General features: G+C 42.8%; 2 protein-coding genes across 2 annotated transcripts; both read right to left on the bottom strand.

Annotated features, from left to right (window-relative positions):
- Window positions 1–2192: 2192 nt before the first annotated feature.
- On the bottom strand, window positions 2193–5369 carry LOC132533714 (coiled-coil domain-containing protein 81-like). Its single transcript, XM_060175775.1, has 4 exons — window positions 5295–5369; window positions 4027–4199; window positions 2811–2889; window positions 2193–2605 (listed from the first exon to the last, which is right to left on the bottom strand). Exons 1-4 carry the CDS (start codon window positions 5367–5369, stop codon window positions 2381–2383), a joined length of 552 nt encoding a protein of 183 aa, XP_060031758.1. The 3' UTR covers window positions 2193–2380.
- An 8761-nt stretch (window positions 5370–14130) lies between these two features.
- LOC132534053 (coiled-coil domain-containing protein 81-like) lies at window positions 14131–14813 on the bottom strand. The gene is made up of 2 exons (XM_060177478.1): window positions 14563–14813; window positions 14131–14450 (listed from the first exon to the last, which is right to left on the bottom strand). Exons 1-2 carry the CDS (start codon window positions 14678–14680, stop codon window positions 14176–14178), a joined length of 393 nt encoding a protein of 130 aa, XP_060033461.1. The 5' UTR covers window positions 14681–14813; the 3' UTR covers window positions 14131–14175.
- Between the last annotated feature and the right edge of the window lie 12473 nt (window positions 14814–27286).

The following is a 27286-nucleotide window of genomic DNA, read 5'->3' as shown; positions in this document are numbered from 1 at the left end:
CTTTCATTTCCTTTTAAGTTTCAGTTTAATTCCCAGCTCCACTATAAGCCTGACATAAGGTTCATGAAAAAAAAAAAAGTTTGTCATATTGAGGCTTTGATAACATCTGAAGGGATAGGCTCCATCTGTTTTGGCAAGTTTTTCACCTTCTCAGTCAGGCACATGTTAACTTTCGCCATTGACAAATGAAAATAAAACAAAAGATCATCAGCCTTTCTCAGGCTAACTGTCAGCCTCCATGGACCGAGGCTAGAGGCTCTGCTCCTGGTGGTGAGTAGAGAGAGAGGGCTGAGAAGACAGGACAGGCACCCTCTGGGAGGATGGTCTGGGCCTGTTCCCTGCTGGGTGTCTCACTTTGTATAGCATCCATTACTCATGACTCCATTCCTAACTGACTGCCCATTTTTTTTACTTTTTTTTTTTAATCTTAAATTAAAAAAATTTTTTTTAAATATTTATTTTATTTATTCCCTTTTGTTGCCCTTGTTGTTTTATTGTTGTAGTTATTATTGTTGTTGTCGTTGTTGGATAGGACAGAGAGAAATGGAGAGAGGAGGGGAAGACAGAGAGGAGGAGAGAAAGATAGACACATGCATACCTGCTTCACCGCCTGTGAAGCGACTCCCCTGCAGGTGGGGAGCTGGGGTTCGAACCGGGATCCTTATGCCGGCCCATGTGCTTTGCGCCACCTGCGCATAACCCGTTGCGCTACAGCCCAACTCCCCTGACTGCCCATTTACCCATGATTCCTCAGCTCTGCTCTTAGAGCAGAACATTCCATAAGCCAAGGATGGAAACTCACTCTCCCTGCTTCAAACTTGTTATTTCCAAAGAGAAATGCCCTGCACCCTCCACAAAAGAAAAACGAAGCTCCCTTGAGTAGAGGCAGACCAAAACACTGTTGGTAGACATTTAGCAGGCAGCACACCTGTCCCCACACTAAACCCAGACTTCTGTCCTCCATGGAGTTCTCTTGGCAATCCCCACTCATTTGCATGAAGCTCTATAGACCCACAGATCAGAGTGGAGGAAATGGGGAGAGGAGGCAACTTGCAACCCCAGAAGGCAATTACTTGTCAAAGGCCTTGGCATCTTCATCTCGCTGATGCTTCAGCACAACATCTTTATCCCATTCTTTTCTCAGGTGTTGATTGATTGTGTTCCTTCGATCCTCTTCTGCACATCTTTCTGCTAAATGCCTGGAGGGAAGGCAAGAGTCTGACTCCATACACTGCCACCATCTCCCGCCTAGTCCTCTCTCCTTTGGATTCAGTGGGAAATCTGGTTTTGCTCTCACTCTTTGGAATAAGAGGTAAAGTTGGAGGCCAGGTAGTGGTGCACCTACCTGAAGGCACACATTGCAGTGTGCAAGGACCTGGGTTCAAGCCTCAGGTCCCCAACTTCAATAAGGAAGTGCAACAGGTTTCTCTCTGTTTTTCTCCCAGTCTCTACCCAAAATAAATAAAACTTTTTCAAAAAAAAAAAAAAAAGAAAGAAAAAGAGTCAGTAACATGAGCAGATACAGGGAACCCTAGCTGAAGGGTCCAAGACTGCTTGCTTTAAGCCAAAACCCTCTTTATGTCAATGAAAACCCTCTTTCTGTCAAAAGATGTTTGTTTCCTTTAATTAATCTAAAAACTCATCTCCTGGACCTACCCTATGATCCTGCAATTCCTCTCCTGGTTGGAACCCAACACACACATCCAAAAGGATCTGTGTACACATATGTTCGTAAGCAGCACAATTTGTAATAGCCAGAACCTGGAAGCAACCCAGGTGTCCAACAGATGAGTGGCTGAGCAAGTTGTGGTCTATATACACAATGGAATACTATTCAGTGATAATAAAAAAAAATGGTGACTTCACCATTTTCAGCCCATCTTGGATGGAGTGTGAAGAAATCAGGTTAAATGAAATAAGTCAGAAAAAGGATGAATATGGGAAGATCTCACTCCCAGGCAGAAGTTGAAAAACAGTATCAGAAGAGAAAGCACAAGTAGAACCAGAACGGCAGTTGCTGTATTGCACCAAAGTAAAAGACTCTGGGGTGCAGTGGGGGGGGCAGTGTCCATGTCCAAAAATGATGACAGAGCATCTAGTGCGGTTTGCATTGTTATGTGGAAAACTGAGAAATGCTATGCATGTGCAAACTATTGTATTTATACTCATATTGTATTTATACTCATCCCATAAGGTGGTTTGTGACATGCAACAGCCTCAGAAGTTGACTAGGGAGTAGAGATGAGAAGCAGGCTGGGGCGAGCTAGGGTCAGTCATGACTCTCCACGTGTCCACACGTTTCTACTAAGGTCAAGGGGTGGGGGAGGAGAGGGAGAGAAAGGAGGAGAGGGTTATGGTGAGGAAGGAAGGGCCAGGCCCCTTACTTTTCTTGGTTTTTCTGAAGCATTTTTTTTTCTTGCTGCAGATTTTTTATTTGGTTGAGGACACGCTGTCTTCTGTGGCCTAGAGCGGCTTCCACCTGCTGCTTCATATATTCAATATTTCTCTGCCGCTTCTCGGCCTCCAGGGTCTTTTCATTCTGCCCAAAGTTGGTGAAGGTGCCCATGGGCTCGTAGATGGGCAGTCTGGAAGGCCTGTGTTTCAGCTGGAACAGAGAGAGCCAGTGTGAAGTCTGCAGCATTGGGGTACACTGACAGACCCACTGTTTATAGGAAGGAGCCAGGGCACCCAAACTCTCATGAGGAAACCTGGTAGGTGGGTGGGGGCCCAGTATTCTACCCTCCACACACCTACGTTCAGAGTGCTAGGAAGCAGTGTACAGTTCTCAAAATAGCAACCCATCCACTTACCTGGTATTCCAGTGCTTTCTTATACATTTCTCTCTCCTCAAATTGATGTTTCTTCAGTTCAGCTTTTTGTTCATCAATCCTGATAATTGGAAGAGGAGGAGGTGAGGCCACAGTTTATTCTAATGGAGACCAACATCATCAAAACACACCTAGCAAGTAATAGTGGGAATAAGTTCCAAGAAAATAAAAGCTGGTACTTCCTTCTGGAAGCTTCCATTACACCTTATTGAGACGGGCCTTGGAGCCTGGTTTTGTCTCATCTAGGAGAGCACACATGCTGCCATGTGCAAAGACCTGGGCCCAAGGTCCTCACCTGCAAGGGAGACGTATCACAAGCAGTGGAACAGTGCTGCAGGGATCTCTCCTTTTCTCTCTCTCTCTCTCTATTTCTGTCTCTCTTTCTCTCTCACTGTCTTCTCTCTAGCTATCACAGTCTATCAAAGAAAGGACTGTCAGGTCTATGGCCATACCACCCTGAACACACCCGATGTCATCTGATCTCAGAATCTAAGCAGGGTTGGACCTGGTTAGTACTTAGATGGGAGAAAGGACTGTCAGAAATAGTGAAGCATCAGGGCAACAGGCCCCAAATAACCATAGTGGCAAATAAGAAAGGAATGGAGGGAGGGAGGAAAGGAGGGAGCAAGGGAGAGAGAGAGAGAGACACTAGCTTTATGGAGGCAGGAATTACCTCCATTTGGGGGAGTCTTCCCCACAGCAGTTTCCCTCACTGCTCTCCTGACCTCCTCCCTGACTCAAATGCTCAGCCTCAGGCCAAGTGCAACCAAACACTCTCTTTCCTCAGGACTGGGAATTGAGAGAAATGTTCATCCCAGGCTGAGCTACAGGAGAATGGCAGGTATGAGTATGTGGAAGACTTTCCATGATGGCCTGGCCCCTGCTTCTAGTCTGGGCCCCCACACTCCTTACCCTGGGCGCTGGGCTCCCAACAGACTGATGATAAACCTACACTTGGAAGGGTCCCTCCCTCAGACTGGCCCCTTCTTCCTCTACTAACACCACTGACCACAAAGCCAAAGGCCATGGTCCCAACTGACAATTGTACCTGGCCTCCAAGGCTGTCCTGACACTAAGCATGGTGGCAATGATGGGCTGCATGGGGATCCTGGTTGGCTGGTTAAGATGTGCTGCAGCACTAGTTGTGCTGCCCTACCCTTCCCTACTGGAGTCCCCCTGCAAGTCCACCAAAACTCACTCTTGTTTGAGTTGCAGCCGTTCTAGTTGCTCCAAGACTTTCTGATTTTCTTTCTTTTTCTTGGCCAGTTTACTATTGGCATCTATTTGTTTGAGAAGGTTCTTAGTATACTCATTTTTCTTTTCAGTGACAATAGCAGCACTTGCTGGTCGGTTTGCAAAGTAATATGGATTCTAGGATGAAAGAGGAGCAGTTCATTTCTTTGAGACGAGCAAGAAAGCAACTGATGGGCTAGCAAAATAGCTGGCTTATACAGTGACTGCTTTGTCGTTGGTGAGACCTGGGTTTCAGCCCTGCGCTACCACACTGAAGGAGCCTCAGTGCTGTGGTTGCTTTCTCCATCTATCTAAAAGAAAGAAAAGTCATTTTTCAAAGTGCTGATAAAGCAGCTACATGTTGAACTCACCTGCTCCAAGGTGACTCTGAGCAGAACTGACCAGAGGTCACAGGTCTGTTGTATGCTTTACATTGGTTTGTTCTAGCTCTCCCCCACCAAGAGAATTGCATCAGTCCAGTTAGTTTCGAGGGCCTGCTTGGCCCCGCCCCTAGGAACCCCAACAGAGTTCCAGAGTGGCAGAGTTAGAGAGAGTTCTTGGCGCCGCCATGGGAAAGAGGCAGCAGAGTTCTGTTTGGTGATTAGTTTGTCTTAGTTTATAAATCGTTGATCCTAAATAAAGAAATACAGCTTCTCTGCCCAGCCGTATGTCTCTGGTCGTCTCTGTTACCCGCTCGTGAAGCTAGCCCGGCCAGCTAGAGACTCCGAATTTTAACAACACAGGTCTTTTTTTCTTCTCCATGGTGTGTCTGTGTGTGTGTGTATGTATGTGTGTGTGTGTGTGTGTGTGTGTGTGTGTGTCCCAAAGCCCTGCATGGTGAACAAAGGCAATGCAATGGACTATCTATCAAGTCCAAGAGTTGTCAGGTTAACTAGAAAATGGTTTGAAAAGAGGATGATTTAGGCAGATAAAAATAGAAGCCAAAGATACTAAAAACATGAAAATGGTGGTGAAGCATGTTCACTACCATCTGAAATGAAGTTTTTTGAAACTTCTGCACCTACAGCTCACCTGAGGGTTTTACTGAGGTGGAGACCTTAGTTCTGAGGGTGTGGGGAGGGGCCCAAGATTCTATGGAATGAGCTCCCACCCAGAAAGGAAGTATCACTCTTGTAAAGCCCACAGGAATCCCTTCAATGTGCCCTCCAGAGGGTGGGTTCAAACATTCCCAGACAGGGTTATATGCAAGAGAGAGGCAGAAACAACTCTTACAGAAAAGTGGCATTTCGGATTCCTCTGTGATTTTATAGCATCTGCGACACCAAGGTTATAAGCAGCATTCCTCATGCGTTCTTCTTTTTCTGATTTTAGTCTCAACTTCGCAAGGAAAAAGAAAATAAACACACACTGGAAATGTCATTCTGTTTGTGAAGGCTACTAACTTTCTCTCTACAAAGACTGTGTTTCAAATGAGTCCAAACTGATTGGGCTTTTCTATGTTTGTTTTGCTCCCTGAGAAAATGTCTCCCAGTCAAGAACTTTCTTTTTCAAACCCAAGGCCTGGTGGCTCTAGCAAGTCAAGCAGAATGGCACCTGAAAATGGATGGCTGTCTATGTTCTTCCCTGCACTCATGCAACAGAGTAGAGTAAACCCTCCATTCATCCTCCAAACCCCTCCCCAATGCATTTATATAAGCTGTGAGGAGATCAGAAAGTAGCTTCAGCCCCAAAATGTAGTGCACCAAACAAGACTTTAGTCTGCTCCTGAAAACCTGGCCATGACCCAAACTTCATTCTCAAATGAAATGCCTGATTTGGCACACTGCCAGGCAGACATGCACAGGACATCTGCAGTGGCCTTGTCTTGTTTGCTGCCCCCACTGCACCACCTCTCAATCCAAGCATTCTACTACCTGGTCTTTGAATTCAGTGTCCTTGTCTTTCATTATCTGATATTGATGTAGAATTTGGTCGTCCTGTTCTTCTTCTTTTTTCAACTTGACATTAGAATACAGTGCACTGTTGGCCTTCCTGCGTTGCATACACACGTAACAAAGTTCCTACAATGACACCAAGGGTCTATTCCTACCTTTTGCTTTCTTATCTTCACACTTCTTCCTGTGCTCCCCAAGACTGGATTTCTCCAGGAGTGTGTTTGATAAAAAGACATATGAACAGCGATGTGCACAATGGGTTTGATAGGCTGAGTCCTCAGGTTGCAGGAGTGGCCACAATTCCACTTGATTTGCAAGGTCTATGTTCACTCAGAACCCTTGTTCTCCCAGCCCTGTTTGTGTTCAGTGGCCCCCACCCCCATCATTTATCATTTGTTTGTCTGAGGAGACTGGTACCTGTCCTGCTTTCTCATGATCCCTACAAGTTGTAGTCTCAGAGGTCTTAGGTTCTGTTTTGGTGTTCTTTGATGGACTGGGTGGATGTGGCACACTATAAGAAAACAACAATAGGGAGTCAGGCTGTAGCACAGTGGGTTAAGTGCACAGGACACAAAGCACAAGGACTGGCATAAGGATCAAACCTGGCTCCCCACTTGTAGGGGAGTTGCTTCACAAGTAGAGAAGCAGAACTGCAGGTGTCTATCTTTCTCTCCCCTCTCTCTGTCTTCCCCTTCTCTCTCCATTTCTCTATGTCCTATCCAACAATAATGATAACAATAACTACAACAATAAAACAACAAGGGCAGCAAAAGGGAATAAATAAATATTAAAAAACAACACAATTTCACATCCAGAGTGAAATTAGAGGCAAATATAGCCAAAGGAAGATAGCTCAGTGGTTCTCTTCAGAGCTCTGCATTGTACAGGTGAGCGACCTATGTGTTTGATAAGCTTGGATTTCAATAATAGCATGCTTGTTTACATTTGACTTTTAAGCATTACTGACTGCACTTTCTCAGGCATGGGAGGTGCAGTGAACACACACACACACACACACAAACACACACACACACACACACACACACACACACACACACACACCCTCTTCCTGTGGAATCAACATTCTAAAGCAAAGTTACTAAACAAGGTAAGTGAGGTCTCCAGTGTATTTGGCACTGCTAATGACCATGCACACCTAGCTTCCCCCTGATAGACTGTGAGCCCTGAACATCTCTGCAGTCCTCACCATGGAGCACAAATGCAGGGACACCATGTGAAGGCATGCATGGAAACATCTAATATCCCTGAATCAAGATAAGACTCAGACTACAGTTAGTAAAGTGTGATCCCCACCTAACCCCCCACAAAAGACCATCATGTTACCTTTTGGTTCTTGTTTTTGTAAAGACAGTCTTATTAGGTTCCACTGTGGTAGGCAATATTACGGGTGCAATATTTCCAGATGCTGGAGTGGGTTTTTGACCTGGAGGTCTAGGTAGAAAGTTGACTGTAGAATAAGAGAAAGAGTTAAGTTTCCTTTCAGTCTTTTCCTTTGAGGCTTTAATGGTCATATAGATACAATGAAGAGAGAAAAATACAATAGGAACAGATAACACATTCTTACTCTACACCAACTGTGCTAAGTGCTTAATCTAATGCATAATGGGCCAGGGAGATAGCATAGTGGTTATGCAAAAGACTTTTTTGTGTCTGATGCTCTTAAATCACAGGTTCAATCCTTGGCAGAGAGACACAGAGACAGATACAGAGAGAGAGAGAGAGATAGACAGAGAGAAGGGAAGAAAGTGAAAGGGAAAGATTGCATAAATAACAACTTAAGATAACAAGTAAAATCTCTTTATGAAAGGAACAGTCCTCAAAACATTGTCTGGCAACTTCTAGCTATCTCCAGTAACTTAGAAAAAAATTAAGAAAACCTTTGTGTTTCTACATATGTTTCAACCAAAGTCACATCAGCTACAGACATGAGAATCCTACTATTTTCTATTAAGCCATATAAGACAGTTGTAAACTCCTACTCAGAATATATATATATATATATATGGAACATGTTACATGCAGCTCACTTGATGCTTTTCTGTTACCTACCTAGGCCACTTCCCTCCCCCGGTAGCCATCTGAACTTTGACTCTTTTAAGTAGTAGAGAGCCAGCAAAGAGTCTTAGTTGAGAATCTCAGGGATTAGAGTTAAGGTGAGATAGAAAATTCTAGAAGAGCTATTTCTTAGAGAGCATATTTCTTGGGAGTCAGGCGATAGCGCAGCTGGAAAAATGCCAGTGGCACAAAACACAAGGACCAGTGTAAGTATCCCAGTTCTAGCCCCTGGCTCCCCACCTGCAGAGGAGTCGCTTCACAAGCAGTGAAGCAGGTGTGCTGGTGTCTGTCTTTCTCTCCCCCCTCTTGCCTTCCCCTCCTCTCTCCATTTCTCTGTCCTATCCAACAACAACATCATCAATGACAATAACAACTGCAACAACAATAAAAAACAGGCAACAAAAGGGAAAATAAATAATTATAAAATTAAAAAAAAGAAAATTCTAGAAGACCAGTTTCTTAGAAGAACACATTTCTTATAACTCTAATGGTACTGATTTTCGGCACAGGAGTTGCTCAGCAACAATGCCCTGCTGCTTAGCAGAAAAGAGAAAACAGCTAAAATCGTTGGCCTACCTTGCACATCATCTTTGTCTGACTTCATTCTTAACACAGATTTCCTCAGTTTAGGTTGTTCATTTTTTTCCAGTGTTTCATTATTTCCTTTTAATTCAAATTCAATTCTAGGAATGGACCAAAAGGTTTGCCTGCTCACTGGATCTGAATAAGAAACTAGGAGAATTCTCAGTTCTGAGCAGCACCCCACCCAGCCTGATAATACTGAAATAAACCTACTTCTCTCCATGAGTGAGTGCCTGGACTTTGTTATGCAGAAATCACAGACTGAAGACTCTTTTCTTTTTTAGCCTGAGTCTGACTGTGACCTGCCTCTTCTAAACTGAGGTCTCAAAAGGTACTCATACTCTGGGGGGAAGGGGATGCCTTTGGGTTTTGGTTTCAGTTTGAATGTGACTTTTCTAGTTCTGTCACCAGATTCAATACAGGGCTGTCAGAGTGGTATGTGGTTGGCAGAGTGCTTGGGAGGCCAGGGTTGATAGGTCCATGGAACCTGTGGGGTAAGGCACTCACCTGGGGAATGAAAGAACACAGTTTGGACTTATCTTCGAATTTTTGATGTTTGCTAAAGTTGAATTTACACTTTGAGGTGTCTGGAGAAAAAGGAGAGAGGAGATTTATAGCTGGTCTATAGTCCAGGACCCAGACACCTCACAGGCTCCCTGGAAGCAATGCTACTGGAAGGCTGGCTTGTTGGATGCTCAGTGACTAAAGCCTCAAGCTTACCCCCCCCCGCCCCCCATTTAATAACGATCTTCTGACTCTTCTCCCAGATCCAGCTTTCTAGTCCCTTTTCCAACTATGACACCATTTCCCCAGACAGTAACCTGTGTCCACCTGCATATCAGCTGTTAGGCTCAGGCAAAAATGGAGCCCTTAGAATAAACCTAAAATAGACAAACCTGTTTTTTCCAAAACAGAGACCCCAAATCTTCATCTGCAATATTGTTGCCTTTAGGTTCATGATTAGTCAACAATATGTTCAGCTTTCTATATTAACTCTTTTTCAGCCACCAGGTTCCAGATGATACCATGATGCCAACCTGACTTCCCTGGGCAGATGACTCCACCTGGAGACACACCTATCTCAGATCTCTGCCCCACTAGGGAAAGAGAGAGACAGGCTGGGAATATGGATTGACCAGCCAATGCCAGTGTTCAACAGGGAAACAATTACAGAAGCCAGACCTTCCACCTTCTGCACCCCATAATGATCATGAGTCCATACTCTCAGAGGGATAAAGAATAGGGAAGTTCCTTCCCTATTTCCTATTATACTTACTCCCAAGATATCCTTATCAAAGCAAAGACAGCAAAAGCTCAATAAGGGCAAGAGACTGGCATACTTTAACAATGACTCTTTAGTCACTATCAGGCCACCCCATCAAGCTGGGGCCCTAGTCTGGGAGTTCTGAGACTCCCAAACAGACATGATGGGCCTTGACCTCAAATAAATCCCTTTCTCCATTGTTACCAGTCATCTGTATCAGGAACAACAAAACAGATCCCTTTGTGGACCCCCACAGGTCCTTGCACTCAAATCAACAACAGTAGAGAATGTTCCATCCTCTGAAATGAGGTTGGACCACATACTCTATGCTACACCTGAGGAAGATGGGTCCTAATTTTGGGGCAATTGGAATGTTCTTACTGATGATCCAGAATGTGAGGTTTGATCTAAAGGGATACAGAGGTCAATCAAATAGGCTCCTAAGCTGAAGTAGGGCAACAGATCAGATCCAATAGATGGGGTTTACAGTCAACAATATTTATATACCTTTAGCATATTTGGAAGCTACTCTCTTCCCTGATCCAGCTTTCTGGTCCTTTTTCCAGCCATGACATCATCTCCCCAGACAATAACTAGGATCCATCTGCATATAACATTTCAGGCTCAGGGAGAAAAAAAACTAGTATATCCTCAGGCCCTTTGGACTTTCCTGCATGCTTCTCTCAATTCATGTCAAATAATATTGCATCCGCCGATCACAACCTAATCAACGCAACGAGTACCACCCCAGCATGCTTCACTTCAGACTGTGTCCAGAGACTTCAGGTGTGGAACGACAACCCTTCAGCTTCATCACTCAGGAGAGACCTTTCCTTTCGTAGTATTCTCTAATTCCATTCCAGGTGGTCCACTCCCCAATAAAGTCCCCAAACCCAGATATAGACCAGGTCCCCTGAGATAGAGCATATGTTCACATGTGTCCATAAACCAAGGAAAAATATATACCTGAAAGCAGAAGTACACAAGTAAACTGGTCTGCAGTGAGTACCCCCCCTAACACTTCCTCTCCACTATTCCAACCTTAAGGTCCATGATTGTTCAACAATTTGTTTGGCTTTGTATGTTAACTCTCTTATCAGCCACCAGGTTCCGGATGCCAGCATGATGCCGACCAGACTTCCCTGGACTGATGACACCACCTATGTGTCCTGGAGCTCCACTTCCCCAGAGATCCACCCTACTAGGGAAAGAGAGAGGCAGACTGGGAGTATGGATCAATGAGTAAAAGCCCATGCTCAGTGGGGAAGCAATTACAGAAGCCAGACCTTCCACCTTCTGCAACCCAAAATGACCTTGGGTCCATACTCCCAGAGGGATAGAGAATAGGAAAGCTATCAGGAGAGGAGATGGGATATGGAGATCGGGTGGTGGGAATTGTGTGGAGTTGTACCCCTAGTATCCTACAGTTCTGTTATTGTCTCCTTTTGTAAATAAAAAAAATAAAGCTTAAAAAACAAATATAACTAAAATACGCCTATTAGCAGAGAATGGAGACCACCCCCAACTCTTCATTTGTGCCATTCTAGCCTTTAGGTTCATAATCAGTCAAAAACATGTTTGGCTTTACATTTTAACTCTCTTTTCAGCCAACAGGATGCAGCTGCAAGCACGATGCCAACCAGACTTCCCTGGACAGATAACCCCACCAATGTGTCCTGGAGCTCTGATCCCTCAGAACCCTACAGCCAAAATCATACTCAATGGTGAAAAACTGTAAGCATTTCCACACATATCAGGTACTAGACAGGGCTGCCTACTATCACCATTACTACCCAACATAGTTTTGGAAGTTCTTGCCCAAGCTTTCACGCAGGAGCAAGGAATTAAAGGCATACATATTGTAAGAGAAGTCAAATTCTCCCTATTTGCAGATGATATGATAGTATACATAGATAAACCTAGGAAATCCAGCCAGAAGCTTTAGGAAATCATTAAGCAATACAGTAAGGTGTCAGGCTGCAAAATTAATATTCAAATTCAGTGGCATTCCTCTGTGCAAACACTATGTTAGAAGAAGAAAAATCGAGAAATCAATTCCTTTTCCTACAGCAACAACAAGAACAAAAAAATAAAATATCTAGGAATAAACCTAACCAAAGAAGTGAAATGCTTGTATACTAAAATTGTGAGTCACTAATCAAGGAAATTGAAAAAGACACAAAGAAGTGGAAAGATAATTCCATGTTCAAGGGTTGGAAGAATTATCATCATTAAAATGAATATACTGCCCAAGGCCATATACAAATTTAATGCTATCCCCATCAAGAATCCATACACATCTTGTAGGAGTATAAAACGAATTCTACAAATGTTTATCTGGAACCAAAAAGACCTATAATTGTCAAAAATAATCTTGAGAAGATAGAACAGAACTGGAGGATCACACTCCCTGACCTCAAATTGTTTTATGGGGTCCTTGTAATCAAACCTTCTAGGTAATGGAACATGAATAGACACACTGCCCAGTGGAATAGAACCAAGAACCCAGAAGTAAGCCCCCACACACTGGACATCTAGTCTTTGACAAAGGTGCCCAGACTATTAAAAGGGGGAAAGCAGAGTCTCTTCAACAAATGGTGTTGGGAAAATGGGTTGAAACATGCAGAGGAATGAATGTGAACCACCAAACACAAAAGTAAATTCTAAATGGATCAGGGGCTTGGATGTTAGACCAGAAACTATCAGATACTTAGAGGAAAATATTGGCAGAACTCTTTTCCACATAAATATTAAAGACATCTTCAATGAAATGAATCCAGTTACAAAGTAGACTAAGGCAAATATATACCTATCGGACTTCATCAAATTAAAAAGATTCTGCAGAGCAAAAAAAGCAATACCCAAACCAAGAGACCCCTCACAGAATGGGAGAAGATTGTCACATGCCCTGCATCAAACAAGAGGCTAATAACCAAAATATATAAAGAGCTTACCAGCCTCAACCACAAGAAAACAAATGAAGCCATCCAAAAATGTGGAGAAGACATAGACAGAATATTCACCACAGAAGAGATCCAAAAGGATGAGAAACACATGAAAAAATGCTCCAAGTCTTTGACTGGCAGAGAAATGCAAATAAAGACAACCAATAGATCCCACTTCACTCCTATGAAAATGTCATACTTCAAAAAAGGTAGCGCAACAAATACTACAGAGGTTGTAGGGTCAAAGGAACCCTCCTGCACTGCAGGTGGGAATGTAAATTAGTCCAACCTCTGTGGAGAACAGTCTGGAGTACTCTCAGAAGGCTAGAAATGGACCTACCCTATGATCCTGCAATTCCTCTCCTGGGGATATATCCTAAGGAACCCAACATGCACATCCAAAAAGATTTGTGTATACCTATGTTCTTGGCAGCACAATTTGTAATAGCCAAAAACTGGAAGCAACCCAGGTGTCCAACATCAGTTGAGTGGCTGAGCAAGTTGTGGTCTATATACACAATGGAATACCACTCAGCTATTAAAAATGGTGATTTCACCATTGTAAACCCATATTGGATGGGGCTTGAAGAAATCATGTTAACTGAAAGAAGTCAGAAACAGAAGGATGAATATGGATGATCCCACTCTCAGGAAGACGCTTAAAAACAAGATCAGAAAACACAAGTAGAAACCGAACTGGAGTTGGTGTACTGCCACAACGTAAAACATTCCCTGGTGCAGTGGTGGTTGAGTACAGGTTCCAAAAGGATGACATAGAACCTAGTGGGGATTGTATTGTTATGTGGAAGACTGAGAAATGTTATGCATGTACAAATTATTGTATTTATTGTTGAATATAAAACATTAATTCCTCAATAAAAATAATAAAAAAGAAATTATGTGGGTGAGATACTTTTATCTATTTTTATATTTATTTATTCTCTTTTTATTGCCCTTGTTGTTTTATTGTTGTAGTTATTGTCCTTATTGAAGTCTTTGTTGTTGGGTAGGACAGAGAGAAATGGAGAGAAGAGGGGAAGACAGAGACGGGGAGAGAATGATAGACACCTGCAGACTCAAACCACGATCCTCATGCCAGTCTTTGCACTTTGGGCCTACTGTGCTCAACCCGCTGCACTACTTCCCAACTCTCAGTAAGATACTTTTAAACCATATTTTCCCCTGTCCCTGGCTCAGTCCTTCAGATGTTTTATCCTTCTGGCCATTTTATCTGAGTAAGACACTTAGAATCAAGCCTTTCTTTGCCCAAGGGGCACTTGTCATCTAAGACAGGCCAACACTGAAGGGTGACACCTCTATAGACAATTCAGAACTGTAAGAAAGAGAAATAATTAGAAGGTCAACATTACCTTTGCAATACCTTTTTCCAGATTGCCACTTGTATCCACTGCAGACAAGAAGTCCTGAAAAAATTTCATTTTTACTTTGTCATTTTCAATTGTAAGGATACCGATTCCTTGGAAAGTAAATTCAACTTTCTTTCGTGTGCAGATTGATCGTGATAAGAGCTGCAGAGTTTCTTTAATGCATCCTTCGACTGTGTCCCTGCTATAATGCCCCGCTATGGCAACCATGATAAAATTCAGTGGTACAACGGGAATATCCCCTGGAAGAGAAAAGGACAGTTGTGTGGGGGAAAGACAGTGAGCAGATGGCAGATACTCAGAAATAACTGTCTCTCTTTTAATGGGAAAGGTTTAGCCAGTAGAGCTACTTACCAGGTGTGTGGACCTTAGTTTGTCGTAGTCCATGCAGCTGCAATAGCTTCTCTGACATGATAAAGATCGGTATCTGGATAGAGCTAAACCTGTTCCCAGCATCTAGTTTTTGCCTCATAAAAGTAAATGTCCCAAAAGCAGGTATGTAGACCCCCTAGAAACGAAGCAAACAGAAGGTGGGAAGAAAAGAACCACATGCTGACTTCTCTGAAGGGATGATAAAGACGAATCCTGAGAGAATTTTAGACTAAAAGTTTTCAAATGATGTTTGCATAAAATATAACCAATTCAAAGGCTATATTTTTCTTTCTTAAAAAATTTCCTTATTGGGAAATTAATGTTTTAAATTCAATAGTAAATTCAATAGTTTGTACATGAATAAAATTTCCCAGTTTCCATATAATAATACAACCCCCCTTAAGTCCTCTGTCATCTTTCTTTGATCTGTATTCTCCCCACCCACCCACCCTAGAGTTTTTTACTTTGGTGCAATACACCCATTCCAGTTCAGGTTCTACATGTGTTTTCCTTTCTGATCTTGATTTTCAACTTCTGCCTGAGAGTGAGAGCAACCCATATTAATCCTTCTGTTTCTGACTTATTTCACTTAAAATGAATTTTTCAAGGTCCATCCAAGATTGGCTGTAAACAGTGAAGTCACCACTTTTTTTATTTTTTATTTTACTTATTTATTCCCTTTTGTTGCCCTTGTTGTTTTATTGTTGTAGTTATTATTGTTGTTATCGTTGTTGGATAGGACAGGAGAAATGGAGAGAGGAGGGGAAGACAGAGAGGGGGAGAGAAAGACAGATACCTGCAGACCTGCTTCACTGCCTGTGAAGTGACTCCCCTGCAGGTGGGGAGATGGGGTTCGAACCGGGATCCTTATGCCGGTCCATGTGCTTTGCGCCACCTGCGCTTAACCCGCTGCGCTACAGCCTTACTCCCAAAGTCACCACTTTTATAGTTAAGTAGTACTTTAATATATATATACCACAACTTGCTCAGCCACTCATCTGTTGTTGGACACCTGGGTTGCTTCTAGGTTTTGGCTATTACAACTTGTGCTGCCAAGAACATATGTGTATACAGATCTTTTTGGATGGGTGTGTTGTGTTCCTTAGGATATGTCTCCAGGAGAGGAATTACAGGATCATAGATTAGGTCCATTTCTAGCTCGAAAGCTATAATATTAAGAGAAACTATAGGGATGCTATAGTTGCATATATATATATATATATATATATATATAGAGAGAGAGAGAGAGAGAGAGACAGACAGACAGAGACAGAGACAGAGAGAGACAGAGAGATGAGAGAGCATGATACCAGAGCACCACTCCAACACAGCCAGTGCCAGGCTTCACACTCAAGACCTCAGGCATGTGTGCAGGGTCAGTGCTCTACTGTCAAGTCACCTTCCGAAGTCCTACCTTTTGCAGCCTCAGCTGTCGTAGAATAAAGTCAGAAACGTGGCTCCATATCATAGAGACTTCTGAAATTCAAAGAAAACAAAAACACAATTTGATTTATGTAAATACCCTGTCACTATCCAAATGCAAATGCAAAAGACTCCTTCAAATAGCAAGTCATTCATAGCTAGAAACAGACAGAAATAAGGTCCTTCCTGAAAGTCAGTTTCCCTGATTGTTTAACTTTACCCCTGCTAAGCTCTGTAAATATGTAATAAATAGTACATCATGATATGTACTTGAAGGAAATCTTTATGGAATAAAGCAAACTGCTCAATTCACTGGAATATTCCCCCACCCCCAAACCACTACCCGAGACAGAGATACCACAGTCTTTCACTTCCAGTATGTGGAAGTTATACACAGTTTTTTTCTGATGTCCTAGGACTGAAGTACAGGTTGTTGAAGGAGAACTAGTAATTGCTCTTATGGACATTGGAGACAAACTGGGTGGTGGAAACCTACCCCAAAACATATGTTATGGTAAGCCAAGTACTAAAAGTAAGTCAGTCAAAGACTAAGATTTTGCCCTATTCTCTAAACCATGGTCTAAATCATGGCTAATTAATGTATTAAAACTGATCAGGGAATGTGAGGGCGATCTGGTTGTGACATCTGTCACCCCATTGAATGCCAGGTTGATTTGGCTCATCTGCCTGGTTAGGTGGGTGTCCCCTTGCTCCATCATCACTCCATGTGTGACCCTCCCAAAGCCGTGTGCTCTGTCGAGGAGGATGGCCTTCCCTAAGTAGAGGTGACCGGTCTTTGGGTGAAGGTATATGAGTAGCTGTGCTCCCCTGATTGAACCTCCAGACAAGCTCTGAATCTGTTCAGGTATTTCCTCTATCCTATCATATTTTCATTACCAAAAGAATTCTCCTCCTGGAAGCTAAGCACAAAAGAAGATTCTCCAACCTAGTCCAACTTGTACCCCCCAAGTTAAAATTTCATCACAATCAAATATACACAGGAATAAAATAGAATCTCACTATCTGGATATAGGGGAGCCCTTTCCAAGTTAGTGCGTCAAACCTACTGTCTTTTATGTAGATTTGAGGCAGGCAGCTCAGATTTCAGGAAACACATCTATTCAAAAAGGAAATGACCTAGTTGGGACCCAGAGAAACAGTATTTCTTGCAACCAAATGCTAGTAGAAAGGCTTGTGAGAGCTAAATTGGAAATGTAAGAGTCGTGTTTCTTCATCTGGATACTATACAAATCCACTGTGTGGTTTTGCTTTTAAGAATCTAATAGATGTCCTAATAAGAGCAGCATTAAATTCCTTTGACCTGATATTTCCTACTTCTCATTGAAGACAGAGAACACATGCACAGTATTCACTCCAAGAAGTTTTTCTTTTTTTTCCTCCAGGGCTATTGGAGCTTAGTGCCTGCACTATGAACCCATTGCTCCTGGACACCTTTTTTTCTTTCCTTTTTTTCTTTTTTTGGATAGGACAGAGAGAAATTGAGAGGAGAAAATAGTGCAGAGAAGAGAAAGGCACCTGCAGACCTGCTTTACCACTTGTGAATTGACCCCCCTGCTCGTGGAGAACCAAGGGGTTGAAACAGGATCATTGTGCAGCTCCTTGCAGTTTGCACTATGTGCACATAAGCCCGTGGGATACCACCTGGTGCCCTCTAGAACAGTTTCAGTCCTCTGCAGTTCAGTTGGAATAGACTTGGAAACCTTACAGACTTGGTATTGAACTAGTTTTTCTGATGCCCCAATATGCCAGTGTGTCAGAGAATTGGAATATGACTTTTATATTTGAAAATACTTGTCTGTCCTTCAACCGTGAGGTTTTTGCAGGAGTCACTGACACTGTTACCTTGCCGACAAGCTCACCTGGCATGCACCCACTGTGCCCTGGCGATGAGGGCTTGTGGCATCAAAGGATGGCTTTGTGGCACCATTCTCTCTTGGGATTCCCTGTGTCTCTATGCCATTTCTTCTCAGTTCCCTCAGCAGGTTCACTAGCTCAATTTAGGCATCAGTGTTGGAGCTTGTTGAGGTCTAGCTCCACATTCTCTTATTTCCCTCCATCCCCTCTGCTTACATCATGCCCAGGGCCTTGCCAACCATCACTATGCCAATCTCTGCCAAAGGCAAATTCAAAAGCCAAGGTTCCCTCCCCCCAACTCTCTACCACCAACACACTCACACAAAATCACATTTTTGATCCTATGCATGTGACTTCCTACCTGAATATCCCACAATCGATATGCTTGGACTGGAGAAATAAATAGCACAATGGTTATACAAAAAGACTCAAGCCTGAAGCTCTGAGGTCCAACAGTCAATTCCCAGCACAGCCATAAGCCAACAAAAATCAGTGCTCTGGGAAAAACCACACCTAACTCACTTAAAGCCAGAATCGGGCTTCCTTTAAATCTTGTCTTTGATGTAGGCTTTTGCTCTCGACGAATAGCATCATCACTTGATTCACTTGCATAGATCCAAACTCAAAAGCTGCTTGGAAAGTTCCTTTCTGCTATATCCTATCATTTACTACATCACTGTAACCAATAGATTTTCACATCTGTCCTTTAAGTCTGTCCACTCTCTACATTTCATTCTACCAATTCAGGCCAAATCGCCATCCTTTCTCTCTTAGATAACTCTGAAAGGAAACAATTGTTCCACGTTAGGTCATCCATTTTTGCCTGAGTGGCCCACATGCTTCTCTAGTGTGTGGCCTTTTCATTTTCCTGATTAAAGTTTAAAACATGGGGGAGGGCTGCGGAGGGGGGAACCCTACGAGGAAAAGAATTAGTAGAGAGAAAGAGACAGAATCAGAGAACCATTTTTGCGCATAGGATGTCATGGAATTATTCTTGAGACTTCAAGCTTGAAAATCCAACAACCTGGGCCAGCAAAATGCTTCCTTGGACACTGAAGTACTTTGCCATGTGTGCTATCCAGGTTCAAGCCCAGCCTCCAACTCCTTAAATGAAACTTTGTTCTTGTGAACTTTTGTACTCTCTATGCAAACAAATAACAAATACATGAAACAGAGTCCAACATCTTATTCACTGTGCCACCACCTGAGCTGTCACTTAGATCACTCATAAAGGCAATCCTGACATCCACTTAATTCTCCACACTGCCACCTGAGCCAGTGTTTCCCAGCACAGATCTTGGGGGTTCACTTCTCTTCTACCCCCTCATTAGGATTATCCTCAATGCCAACCTATGTGATGTGACTGACAGTGCCCCGAATAACATGACTTTTTCCTCTCATTAAGCAAACACTTTGGCTGGGTTAAGTGCACATAGTTTTTTGTGCAAGGACCTGAGTTTGAGTCCTGGCTCTCCACCTGCAGTGGGAATGTTTCACAAGCACTGAAGCAGGACTGCAGGTGTCTATCTTTCTCTCTCCCTACTCTCTAAATTCTGATGTCCTATTAAAAAAGAAAAGGAAAATATTGCTGCCAGGAGTTCTGACTTTGTATTACCAACATTACACCCTAACTATAACCTTGGTGGGAAAAAAAATCACATACTTCCATGCCCAGTCAGACAGCAGCCATAGTGTTGTCTTTCACCTCCTTCCACAAACTGTCCATCCACCCTCAGTTAAGTGTGTTTGTTCTCCTTGTTCCCTCTACCAAAAAAAAAAAAAAAAAAAATCTTCCCCTCCTGCTCCACTGATCCTGATTCTCACTTCACATCTCCCCCTTCTTTAGTCAGCCTTGAAACATACCCCACCCTCGCCCTCTGTAAATGTCTTTCTTGTAGTTCAGGTCCTGGAATATGATGGCAGAGGGGTTGTATTGTTATGTGGAAAACATGAGAAATGTTATTCATCTACAAACTACTGTATTTACTGTTAAATGAATATATTAATCCCCCAATAAGGAAATTTAAAAAAAAGCATTCCTTATAACCATACAAATTACTCCTCACACTCACTATACATGTGCATTTATATCTGTGCTTACTGGGTTTTGTGTATCTCCCAACACTAGGTTATAAATTCAAAATGTTTGACTTTGATCAGTTCCCCAGTACCCAGCACACAGCCATACACTTGGTGGTGCTGGGCAATGTCCACCTTTATGACCTGGGACTTTGCATCCAGGCTGACCTTTGTCACATACTGATTCCCCAACAATGTCCACCTTTATGACCTGGTGACTGGCAGTCAGAGTGGCCTTTGTGACATACTCATCTCCCAGGCAACTGACCTCTAGCCACACCAAGCCACAGAATGGGCTCTCCAAATGGCTTGATGAAAAGAATACTACCAAAATTTAGAAAGAAATCAAGAAAAAAACTGAGAAATTTGCCCAGGCATAGATTTCTTAAGACACATAACATCGGGAGTCGGGCGGTAGTGCAGTGGGTTGAAAGGGTGAAGCAGGTCTGCTGCAGCTATCTATCTTTTTCTTCTCTCCATTTCTCTCTGCCCTATTCAATAACTATGACATTAATAGCAACAACAATAACAATAAAAGAACAGGAGCAACAAAAGGAAATAAGTAAATAAATAATTTAAAAATATTTTTTAAAAAGAAGACCTATAAAATCATTACCTGTGATGTTTAATTTCAGAATTTGTTTCTGGGAGAAAAATCAGCTGATGTTTAGTAAGAAATGTTTTAACTATAATTTAATGGAAATGTGAAAGCTGGGAAAGTAATTAAATGTCCCACAGAGGAAGACGACTGACAGTGAACCAAAACACCATAGCACTCCTGTTCCTGACAGCAGAATAAAGTTCTTATAAAAATATGGAAGTTGAATAGATGTCAGGGAAGGGAAAGAAGAGATGCCTCTTCCTGGTTCATCTCACATCATTTAGTGAGAGTCTGGGCAAGAGCCCAGTGACTTAATGGTAGTGGTGGTGCCATTCTTGAGGCATCTGTTTTGCCAAGAGATCAGCATCCTCTTTCAAACAAGCCTAGAAAGTCTTCTAGGGGATGCTGCTCTGGTCCTCTCCCAAACATTAAGCAGCTCTTTTTATGGTTTCCCCCTCCTTACTTTCCAACAGAGGGGGAGAGAGAAAGTGCAAGAGAAACTGAAGAGATACCTGCAGCACTACTCCACTGCTCCTAAAATCTCCACCCTCTGAAGGTGGGAACTGGGGCCTTGAACTTGGGCCCTCCTCACCCCAGTTTCTTAACACAACACAACCCCAGGAATCAGGGACGCCACCGGCTGTCTAGTCCTGGCCAGGAAGCCAGGAGGTGGCTGTGTTGAGTGGCATTTATTGGACACAGACTTGGTGCCAGTATACAGATCATATAAGAGTTTGGGGCACCCCAGGCTGTCATAGTGTGGATTCCTCCTACCCGCCCCCCAGCCCAGCCAGCCTGCCCACGGAGAGGGACACAGAGGGGTGGGTGGTGTCCTTACCATCCCGGCTCAGCCGAGCTAGGGTGTGCAGCTTGTTCTTATTCATGTGCTGTCTCCAGATCGTCAACTCTTCTGCAGTGGCGCCCATGGCGGCAGAAGGGCCGAGGCCTGTCTTGTCCGCAGGGCGCATGATGCCCACCCTCCCAAAGGAGGTGGGCGGTGGGGCTCGCCCACCAAGGCAGGCACGGGGGTTGTCTGACTTCCGACTGTGCCTCGAAATTACGCTATAACTGAATGAGCGATTTGAATTTTTTTTTTTTTTTTTAATATAAGGGCAAAGGCTCTTCCTAGCCTCCCCTCCACACCCCCTGGGCTCAGTACTTTGGGCAAGACTCCCAGAAGGGCAGTGTTACAGAGGAGCTAGGTTCCTGCCCTCCTGCACTCTCAGGATTCAGAGAGAAAATCTGGGCAACCTGGAGAAGGGGCGTGGCCAGGCAAGCAAGCAACAAAGGCTCAGAGGTCATCACCTGGGCGCCTGGCCCCCAGCCCCCACCCCTTTGCTAGAATGTTGCTGCCAGATATGTTCCACAGGCTGTCACTCTGACTCTCTCTGTTGACGGTTTTTTCCCCCTCTTTCATATTTTCTTTTAATTTTTATTTTTATGTTTTTAAATTTACTTTTTGGGGATTCATGTTTTACATTCCACAGTAAATACAATAGCTTCTACATGCATAACATTTCTCAGTTTTACACATAACAATAAAACCCCCACTAGGTCCTCTGTCATCATTTTCCAGGACTCTACCACACACCCACCCCAGAATCTTTTGCTTTGGTGCAATACACCAACTCCAGTTTAGGTTGACTTTTTTTTTTTAATGTTATTTTCTTAAATAAAAAAATGAGTTTACAGCTGGGATGAACTTTTTTCACTATTATCAGTGATATGATAATGGCTGACAAGATGGTAAGATTACAAGGGTATAGTTGCACATTACACCCACGACCAGAGTTATGTGACACCCTTACCCCCACCACAAAATAACCATAGTTCTCACAAAGTTTTTTATTGTTTTTTGTTTGTTTGTTTTTCTGTTTCTGGTGTTATTGCTGGGGCTTGGTACCTCCACCAGTCCTAGAGGTTTTTGTGTCCCCCCCCCCTTTTTGTTGCCCTTGTTGTTTTATCATCCTTGTGGTTATTATTGTTGTTATTGACATCATTGTTGCTGGATAGGAAAGAGAGAAATGGAGAGAGGAGGGGAAGACAGAGAGGAAGAGAGAAAGGTAGACACCTGCAGACCTGCTTCACCACTTGTCAAGCAACCCCCTGTAGATGAATAGCCTGGGGTTAAAACCAGGATGCTTACACTGGTCCTTGTGCTTCAGTCCATGTGCACTGCCACCTGACCCACCTCACAAAGTCTTAGAGACAATTTGGCTCCTCTTCCCACACACCCCCTTCATCTCTCTCCTCCTTTCTTCATTCTCCTTCATTACTTATCATTTCTCCTCCTCTTTTTCCCTTCCCTTCCGTCCCTCACCCCCCTCCTTTCCTAAGTTTGTGTTTCAACCCTCTATATTCCACACATGAGCAAAACCAAATGGTAGCTGCCTTTCTCTCCCTTATTTCACTCTGTATCATCACCTCCAATAGTCTTTATTTTTAAATTACAAAGCAGTATTTGTCTCATCTCATTTGACACTTCTTTATCCAGTTGCCCCTCCATTCCCTTACCTGTGCCCCATCATCCTGCACTGTTTTTTCCCCCTCTTCAACTGCTAGTTGTGAATTCTCACACGTTAAACACAGTCATGTAAACCTTGCCCAAGGCAAGAACTAGAACTCCATCAGTGATAGAAACAGCTGCTCTAGGGAGCTGGGTGGTAGTGCAGCAGTTTAAATGCACATGGCGCAAAACCCAAGGGCCAGAGTAAGGATCTCGACTCGAGCCCTGGCTCCCCACCTGCGGGAGGTCATTTTGTAAGTGTTGGAAGCAGGTCTCCAGGTGTTTATCTTTCTCTCCCTCTCTCTGTATTCCTCTCCTCCCTCCATTTCTCTATGTCCTATCCAACAACAACAACAGCTCTCCCAACAAAAACAACTACAACAAGCACAACAACAAGGGCAACAAAATGGGAAAAATAGCATCCAGTGGATTCTCAGTGCAGGCAAATAACTCTGGAGGAAAAAAAGAGAAAGAAACAACTGTTCCATCCTACTCCCCAGTCTGTCCCAACAGAGACTAGGGACTAGCTGGACTCTACTCGGAGTGCAGACCACACAGGCTTCAGTCCACAGTAAAGCTAGGGCACCATGGCTATTCCCCTGCCAATAATCTGCTCTGAAAAAAAAAACAGGAGAATAGTGCAGTGGGCACAGGGCCAAACCTATATGCCAGGTGGTACTAAGTTAACTGCTAAGGTTGGTCCCTGGCACAACTATACTTTCCAAACTTGTATCAGTCTTTGAGGACAGATACACAAAAGTGTTGGCTGTGGTTGTTTGGGGACCATGTGACATTTTAAGTGAAGGGGAAGAAGAGTTCAGGGAACTTTTTGCTCATTTTTCTCTCTTATTTACTGATCACCAAGAGTATGGGTTACTTTTCAAGTAGTCCAAGAGTTGGCCAAGGTAAGAAACACACAGAGTGAAGTGCAGGGAGAGTATAGGGATTTAAGCAAACAGACAGAAATGAACTGGGTCAGAGTTTTCTAAGCTGCCTCAATGCACATACGCTTTTCTGCAAGCGTGGACTTGCATTGCAAAACCCACATGACAGTCACTTTTTCATTCACATCCCTCAGCTGCCACACAACCCAAAGACTCACACTCTGAAATAAGGACAGTCTGGGAATGTATCTGAAAGAAAAGACATTTACAATGCCCTCACTTTTGTATTATTCAAAACTTGCCAGAAAGTTAACCCATGTCTACTGAGCATATATTAGCTTTTACCAGGGACTTGGTTGGTTGCTAAGAGATAAGAGGCGTGATGATGGGGCAGAGAGAGAACCCACCATGCAAGAGGTAGGCAATTCATTTATTCCCCATTTAACACATATTTATTGAAGAAAATATAATATAATGAAGGAAAAAATGGGAGCACTTAATATCTTAAGGAGTGGTAGGTAAAGCAGGGGAGCACAGGGCCTGCAAACATGAGTTCTGAAGTGAATTACCCAGAAAAGTGATCTTTCTCTCGTTAATAAATATATCTTAAAAAAAAAAAGGTGGGGGATGTGGGAGAAAGGCGTTGGCACATACAGTAGAATGCACACATTAATATGCACAAGAACCCAAGTTCAAGCCCCAGTCCTTACTTATAGGAGAATGTAAAACTTTTTACAAAAAATCTCTTGGGTGGGGTAAATAGCATAATGGTTATGCAAACAGACTCTCAAGACAGAGGCTCCAAAGTCCCAGGTTCATTCTCCACACCACCATAAACCAGAGCTGAGTAGTGCTCTGGTGAAAAATAAATAAATAAAAATTCTCTTCAATATTAGCTATTTTAAATTAAATTTCTTGTCATTCTTTCATGTTAAAATATTTCCAGGATCAATAAATATATTTTCTGTAGCATGTATTTATTAATGAACATAAAATAATATAGGTTTATGAACTTCTGCATTATATTAATCCTTGCATATTAAATGAGTGTATATACAAAGTGTATATACAAAGTGTACAAAGAAAATACATTTAATTAAACTATCTCATATATGTGGCAGAACTTGCTTTCAAACCACCCATCAGGAAGTAACTCTTATAACTACCCTTTAGTTTGGTGTTCTTCATAGTCAGGTCTTCTAGTAAAGATCTATTCTAAGCATAATAGTTATGCAAAGAGAGGCTTCAAAGTTATGCCTGAGGCTTCAAAGTCCCAGGTTCAGTCCCTCATACCACCATAAACTAGAGCTGAGCAGGGCTCTGATTAAATAAATAAATACGTAAAGAAAACAAAAAAAGCAACACGATCTCTTCTAAATTTGTTTCAACTGCATTTGTTTCAGCTGATCAGGTGATAAGAATATATATGTTGAGAAACATCTTTGCTGCATTGATTTTCCTTTCTCACTCTTTTAACTCATTGATTATTATAAGTAGATAACATCTTAGAGATGAGTTATCAAAACTAAATCAATGGTAGTATATTTTTGAAGTAGGACTTCAAAATGAGACATACCTTTCAAAACCCAGAAACTTCTTGCTTTGTTTTACCTAGTAAGTAAAGTACAACAATGTCAATAAAACCAGTATGTTCTGAATCACTTTGTAAAACAATAACAGTAAGAACAAAAACACCACCACCAACAAAAACTAAGCAATGAATTTAAGCAACCTGTGTTTTGAGTTTCCAAAAATGTTATGATTTCTATATTAAAATACAATGATATATGTTCTTTCTTCTAAACTACTAACTCTATTAGAGATGAAATCTCTTCTGTCCTCATTAAGACTAAATGCAAATTCTAAGAACATTATTTATATTTGATGACAGCAGAAATTGGGAGGGGAGACTGAGTTAGAAAGGAGAGACAGAGAGACAACTGCTGCCATGCCTCACCACGCGTGAAGCATTTCCCCTGCAGGGGGGACCATGGGCTTGAACCCAGGTCCTTGTGCACTGTACTGTGCGTTCTTAGCCAGGTGCACCACCTGGCCCTAAGATTCTCACATATTACTTAATTGGTAGGACACTAGTCACCAATCAAGAGAGATAAGTGACTATGTGTATGTGCCCAAATAAAGTCCTATGTGTAGCCTTCATTTCTTTTTATATAGGCAGAGAGAGAGAGAGAGAGAGAGAGAGAGAGAGAGAGAGAGAGAGAGAGAGAATAGACAGACAAGCCACAGCACCAAATCTTCCTTCAAATCATTGGGGGCCAGACTTGAACATGGGTGCACACTTGACAAAGCAGCACACTACCCATTAGCTATTTTTGAAAAATAAATAGCTGAACAAAAATAACTTGTTTTATTGGACAGAGGTAGAGAGGTTTACAGACAGAGACACCTGCAGCTCTGCATCACCACCCATGGAAGTTTTCCTCCTGCAGTTGGGAACTGGAGTACTTGAATTCCTGTACATTTTAATGCACATACTTGGGCAGGTACATCACCACTTGGACCCTCAACTTTACTACTTCACCACCCACCTTCCTACTTTTTAAAAAACAATTATTGGGGGTGGGGGCTGGGTGGTAGCACAGCGGGTTAGGCTCACATGGTGTGAAGCACAAGGACAAGCATTAAGGATCCCAGTTCAAGTCCCTGGTTCCCCACATGAAGGATGGGGTCATTTCATATGCGGTAAAGCGGGTATGCAGGTGTCTCTCTCTCCCTTTCTTCCCCTTCTCTCTAATTTCCCTTGTCCTATCCAACAACAATAACAGCAATAACAACAAGGGTAACAAAAATGGGAAAATGGGAAATATGGCCCCCAGGAGCAGCAGATTCACAGTGCAGGCACCAAGCCCCAGTGATAACTCTGGAGGCAAAAAAAAAAAAAAAGAAAAAAAACTTACGTATTAACATGAGAGAGAAGGGGAAATAATCACAGCATCACTCTGGCACACTGAACTCAGAATCTCATGCTTTGGAGTCCAGTGTTCTAGCCATTGCCCACCTTCAGGACCATAAAAATTTATTTTCAGAAAAGGAAGACAGAGACAGAAGTAGAGTTCTGGCACTTTAAAGTCAGGAATCAAACTTCTTTATTTTTTACTTTACATTTTAATTGTTATTGATTGGATAAAGACAGAGAATATAGAGAGGGAGAGAGAGAGAAGAGAGACCCGAGATACTGCTGTACTACTCCTCAAGCTTCCCTGCTGCATGTGAGGACCGGGGGCTTGAACTGGAGTCCTAGCACATGGTAACATGCATGCTGAACCAGGTGCTCCACAGCCAAGCCCCACAAGAAGCAAACTTCCTAAGTCCAGAGTT

Source organism: Erinaceus europaeus, chromosome 17 (genome assembly GCF_950295315.1).
Source record: "Erinaceus europaeus chromosome 17, mEriEur2.1, whole genome shotgun sequence".
Lineage (NCBI taxonomy): Eukaryota > Metazoa > Chordata > Mammalia > Eulipotyphla > Erinaceidae > Erinaceus > Erinaceus europaeus.
This window is presented reverse-complemented; position numbering and strand designations above follow the sequence as displayed.

Excerpts from the sequence above, each read along its gene's own strand:
- LOC132534053 (XM_060177478.1), bottom strand. The coding sequence starts at position 14,680 with ATGAGGCAAAAACTAGATGCTGGGAACAGGTTTAGCTCTATCCAGATA. Across the intron at positions 14,451-14,562 it reads AACTAAGGTCCACACACCTG|GGGATATTCCCGTTGTACCA; the intron begins GTAAGTAGCTCT and ends TTTCTCTTCCAG.
- LOC132533714 (XM_060175775.1), bottom strand. The coding sequence starts at position 5,369 with ATGAGGAATGCTGCTTATAACCTTGGTGTCGCAGATGCTATAAAATCA. Across the intron at positions 4,200-5,294 it reads ATCCGAAATGCCACTTTTCT|AATCCATATTACTTTGCAAA; the intron begins GTAAGAGTTGTT and ends CTTTCATCCTAG. Across the intron at positions 2,890-4,026 it reads CGGCTGCAACTCAAACAAGA|GATTGATGAACAAAAAGCTG; the intron begins GTGAGTTTTGGT and ends TCCAATTATCAG.